Raw genomic sequence first — 5,225 nt, forward strand, 5'->3', positions numbered from 1 at the left:
ATCCCAACCATTCTGTTCGGCATTTAACATATAACACAAGTAAATGAAACAGAATTAGCTCTTGTAATACCATGCATACTTGTAAATGATTCTAAACACACCTATATCTAGCAAAATTATACTACGATCTCATATTACTATTTGAGCTCCACATGGATGCATGATGATGTAATATGAGCAATTTGCAAACAAGCATTGTTGGAGATAGACTAGCTGGGTATTTTGTCCTCTTTTTTCTTTGGCTACAAGGAGCAGTCATGCTGATGGTAACCCTTCAACTTTTGCATCTTGGCTTGGGACCGAGACTGCATCATCATAAATGTAACCAATTCAATGAGCACACCATAAATCTAGATAAGAGGAATGCCCAATTGATTACCAATACATTAATGCACATTGGCAAAGTACACCTGATGGATGGTACAGATTGTCCTAGCCTCTATTATTTGTTCCTAGCTCTCCTACAATTCTTTTGGGCTCACAAACATGCAACACAAATCCAGCTCTTGGCAGGTAGAGATGATGACTATGCTTCCCCAGCTAGGAGTGAATGCATGAGTAATATCCACCTATAAATTCCTTAAAATCATAAAGAATGTATAAAAGTGTATGTACTCGGCACTCTTATAAACTGATGAGCCAAACAAACTATTCCCATGTATAAGACTCGCAACATATCTCATCATCCATCTACCCCTCCATTGTATTTGTCCATCACCATTCATCATATGATTGTGTTTTTACAGTGAGACATTTAGACTGCAATATATGTAACCTGAGACAACTGGTGATGATCATAGAACTCCAGGGCACATGTGATGTACTATGGCAGGTTTAGCTGTCTGTTTAATTATTCTTTTAGAGCAGTGCTCCATAATTGTCCAATAAATATATAATAAGTGGCTCTCCTTATTTTAATACTGTCCTTTGTTGGCACTGTCTGGGGGCATCTTTCCCTACATGTACTTGAATTGCCCTGGCCAAGGGACTGGGATTTGTTTGGCATGCTTGAGAGCCCACTAAAATATTCTGGTGAGTGTCTGTGAAGAGAATCTTAAATCTTCCTCCTGCCTCAACAGATTGGGTATGTGGAGTTGTTGTTTTGTCCAAGGAAACTGTGGTCTAAGGGTGGTGTGAGATGAGGAGAATAAACCTTTCTTTGGATGCACCCCTGCGTCTCTCTTTTCTCATAGCTCAAGGCTTCAGCTGATAGAATTTTGGAGGTAAGGATCCCTCCTTACCTTCTCTTTTGCTCCTTCCACCGGTCATGAGCTATCTCTCAGATTTTTTCTCTCCTGTCTTTCTCTTTCCATGGTCATCCTAGCTGCATCTTTGCAAGGTAGCATGAAGATACTTAGCTATTACTGCTTTTAGTTACTTTTCTTCTGGTCTTTAGGAACTTTATTGCCATGGTGGTTCATAAAAGATTTGTTGAAAATAATTCTCATATAGGACAGCATGTATTCATGTCAAATTTTTTAAAGCTTTCGCAAGAGAGCAGAGGGTTGTTTGCCATATAATCTTGTTGTGAAGTTGTTTCTTTTAATAGTTTTTAGAATCATTTAGTTTTTAGAATCATTTTACAGATCGCGATACTTGATTACAATTGTAACCCATTTAAATTCTTCCACTGTTTTAGAAGTTTGCTACTGTCATCTAGATAGTACAGAGTACTTGTCTACACTTGTATAATTCTGAATTTGTTTGCCACACGTGTGTTCTCATTCTTTGCTCAATTTTTCTATTTCATGAAGAGTTTTTTCAGTGAAACATCTCTTGTCAGATTAACCAAGAAATACTCCTCTCTGTTTTGTGAATGGGTGAGCTTCTAAGGTCGGAATTCTTCTTCAATTGATATCTAAAGAGATTATTTTTGAAGCTATCCTCAAAGTTACTGGTGAATTATTGGAAAGAAATGCATCCAAATTCCAACATTCAGTAAGGTTACCAAATTTGAATCATCAAACCCATTCTTTTAGCCAGCGATGAATGAGCCTTATCTCATTTATGTAGGATATCAAGATATGATCTTCGAATTCAGGAACTTAGTCCCTGGAACTGACATCAAGCCTCTCAGAGATGATGCCAATTTCCTGAAGAAGACAAATCTTAGTAAGAGGGGCCTGATATGAAAGTTAAAAGAAATAGTTGTTAGGTGACCTATCTTTTTAAGATCAGACCAAATGTCTTGCAAATCAAAGTTAATCAGTTTGAACATTAGGTAATTGATCTTGACATGAGTTGTCTCACATGGATTGGTTGAAGCAAAATTTCCTCAAAGAACTTTCCTTTAATTCCTTGCTTACTAATGTTATTGCAAGCTGATCTACTTTCTTGAAGATACCAATGGAAATTCCCCCCTTGTCGGTTCAACATTTTAATCATCATGAGCAGAAATTCAAAGACAAACTTTAGAATCTAAGAAAAAATTGTTAAAGAATTATGTAATCTCAAACAGAGTTTGTCATGAGCTCAGTTTCAACCTGAAGACCAAACTTTTTTGTGCAAAGACAAAGTAGTCAACATAGCAAACCACAGGAAATAAAGATCTTCATGCTCCACAGGATCCACATGACAATAATTATCATAACTGAGATCCAAAAGTAAAGGAGGGCTCTAGACATCCGAATTGAATTGACTATGATGTACCTTGAAACAGTGCTCTTAGCACCACTTAAGCAGGCATTCACATGAAAGGAAATTATCAGACATATCAATTCCTAGACATGGTTAGGACCATCATAAACAGAACCATATTCAACATTCAACCGGCAATATCATATGATAGATATTATCCTTTTCTTCAAAGAAAATGAGTTTCCCTGTCAATGATTATCATATAACAAATGATAAACTGGAAGAACTTTAGGGACTTTTTTAAAAATATATATATAAAGAGAAGGCATAATTAGCATAGAAAACAAGACTAGAATATTTTATTGATACAAGGATATAGACAGAGCAAGTAGTATTCTCAAAAGATACATTTATTGCTGGTGCATTATGATATGTTTTGCTCCCCTCAAATTTTACATCAATCCTTTACTTGAAATGTCTAATACTTTCACATACTAGTGCCCCTTTTATTATATTAGCTGCCAGGATAACTTTTTCACTGAACAATTGATCATCAAAAAGACTAAATCCAGAATGGGGCTTATGTGGCAGGGAGTAGACCAATTTGGCAACCAAACAAAACAAACACTCAAATCCAAGGAAGAGTTGGAGGAAAAAAAATAAGCAAGTCTGTGGATCTCTTTGCCTGTCATAGCAAGTAACGAGCAGAAAAATTTTCATTGATCTATCTTAGCTGATTTGCGAAGACCAATGGAGAGATATCTGAAACAGTTTGACAAAGAATACATGAAGATGGCTATGTTGAAGCAAGAAGAAACATTCAAACACCAGGTAATGAGAATCATTGTCAAATTCTCTTCCCTTTTTTGCCTTTATGCCCGCCCATCACTTTGAAGTTTCAGGAGATTCTTAGCCTTGTTCTTATGACTCGTCCAGGTACATGAGCTTCACCGTCTGTACCAACTCCAGAAGCTGTTGATGAAAGACATGAAGAATGCGGAGCTGAAGAGACAACAGACATCCACACAAAACCGACCCGGCCTTGAGAGAAGGAATGTAAAAAATGAGAGAGGTCCAAATCAATCATGTTATAGCAGTAATTACTTCGGTCAGAGGAAGCCTCATCAGACACTCGATCTGGGACTTCAAGCAGTAGAGTACACTGGAAGGGATGATGGAGATGTCATGCTAGAGGTCGAAGAAGAAAGCGACTTGGAGCTGACACTGGCCATTGGAAGCAACCGAAGCCGAAGGAAGAAAGAAGAGACATCATTTACTTCAGATTCTGGAGCGTGCTTTTCTTCGTCTTCAAGCGAGTCTGCTGTGGTGAAATTGAAAGGCCAGGAGTGGGGACTACTTCATATGACAGACATATCCATGAGGTTTCCGGATGACACCAAGAGCTGTTTTAATGTCGAAGGAAGTATGAGACAAGATGGCCTGAAGCAGGCTCCTTGGCTCTTCCAATGTTTGAGCCTTGACCTGACATCATAGCCTTCTTAGATTGCAAATGGTCCACATCGTTGTAGCCGTTAAGCAGAATCTCAAGGAATTATCATGTTCCCCGCTAACAAATTTGCAATGTCTGCTCGATGTGAAATCATCCAATTAGTTTTAGGACTATGAGCTGGATTCAGAATAAAACAAAAGGCCAAACAGGAGCCACAAATAATTCAAAACACGGACACATCGCATGATTGGACTTATCATGGCATTTGACAAAGTTAATCAACAACATCAAATGTGAAGATGAGATGGTTAACGATGATGGTGTCGGTTAAATTTGAGTTATGGCATGGGGATGGGCATGGGCGTGAGCGTGGATGCGGGTGCGGTTTTAACATTTTGCCAACTTAAAAATTTTATTATTAAATTTTTTGATTGTTTAAAATTTTAATTATCATTTTAATATTTTAAATATTAAATTTTAATTTCTAAATATTAAGCTTTTATTTTTATGAACGTTCAGCTTTTTAATTCTTGAACATTGAGCCAGTCCAAACGGTCAGAATATGTTGGCTATAAATAGACCTCTTGAGGTAGTTCTCTCTTCTATTTTTCTTCTCTTCATCTTTCTGAATGCTGAAAGAGTCTCTATCAACCTCCTTCATAATCGTGCTCATAGACGAAGGATATTAGTCATATTGTAGGATAATGTTTCTAGATATTTTCTACACGAGGAATAGACATACGTCTTAGGATGGCGTCTTGCACACTTTCGGATTTTAATTTTGGTATTTGTAATTTTTTATAAATTATTTACATTTTTTTTCACAATCAAAATTCTTATTAGTTTTCTTAAATCATATCTAAAATCTTAAGTGTAGTTTTAACAATCTAAGGCATTTTTTCGAATGTGATTTAACAAAAGATTTTACTTCATGACTAATATGATGGAAGTAATACCATTATAAAGACATGATTTCATCCACAATATATGTTGTAGGGCATTATTTGTATATATATTTGATGTAATTTATTTTAGTACAGGATATTTGGTATAATAATCGTTGTTTCTACAAAGTGGTTGGTTTATGGGTTTGTTGTATTTGAGCACCCTCATCGTGTTTGAAAAGAAACAAATGCCACTGGCATAACAATTTAAATTTAGAGGTGTACCTCATATACCTAATCATGTAGATTTGTAC

General features: G+C 36.4%; 1 protein-coding gene across 2 annotated transcripts; it reads left to right on the plus strand.

The window, feature by feature from the left end:
- Positions 1 to 943: 943 nt before the first annotated feature.
- Positions 944 to 4,152, plus strand: LOC105058044 (uncharacterized). Of its 2 annotated transcripts, none has more exons than XM_010940821.4 (3): positions 944 to 1,339; positions 3,169 to 3,408; positions 3,514 to 4,152. In XM_010940821.4, exons 2-3 carry the CDS (start codon positions 3,328 to 3,330, stop codon positions 4,069 to 4,071), a joined length of 639 nt encoding a protein of 212 aa, XP_010939123.1. In that variant the 5' UTR covers positions 944 to 1,339; positions 3,169 to 3,327; the 3' UTR covers positions 4,072 to 4,152. The 2 variants fall into 2 exon arrangements, with proteins under 2 accessions (XP_010939123.1, XP_010939122.1); XM_010940820.2 differs by having other exon boundaries at positions 944 to 1,223.
- The last annotated feature ends 1,073 nt before the right edge of the window (positions 4,153 to 5,225 follow it).

Source organism: Elaeis guineensis, chromosome 15 (assembly GCF_000442705.2).
Source record: "Elaeis guineensis isolate ETL-2024a chromosome 15, EG11, whole genome shotgun sequence".
NCBI lineage: Eukaryota > Viridiplantae > Streptophyta > Magnoliopsida > Arecales > Arecaceae > Elaeis > Elaeis guineensis.

Bases quoted from the DNA above. Each gene is read 5' to 3' on its own strand.
- LOC105058044 (XM_010940821.4), top strand. From the start codon at position 3,328: ATGGAGAGATATCTGAAACAGTTTGACAAAGAATACATGAAGATGGCT. The intron at 3,409-3,513 runs GTAATGAGAATC...TGACTCGTCCAG, and splicing joins AAGAAACATTCAAACACCAG to GTACATGAGCTTCACCGTCT.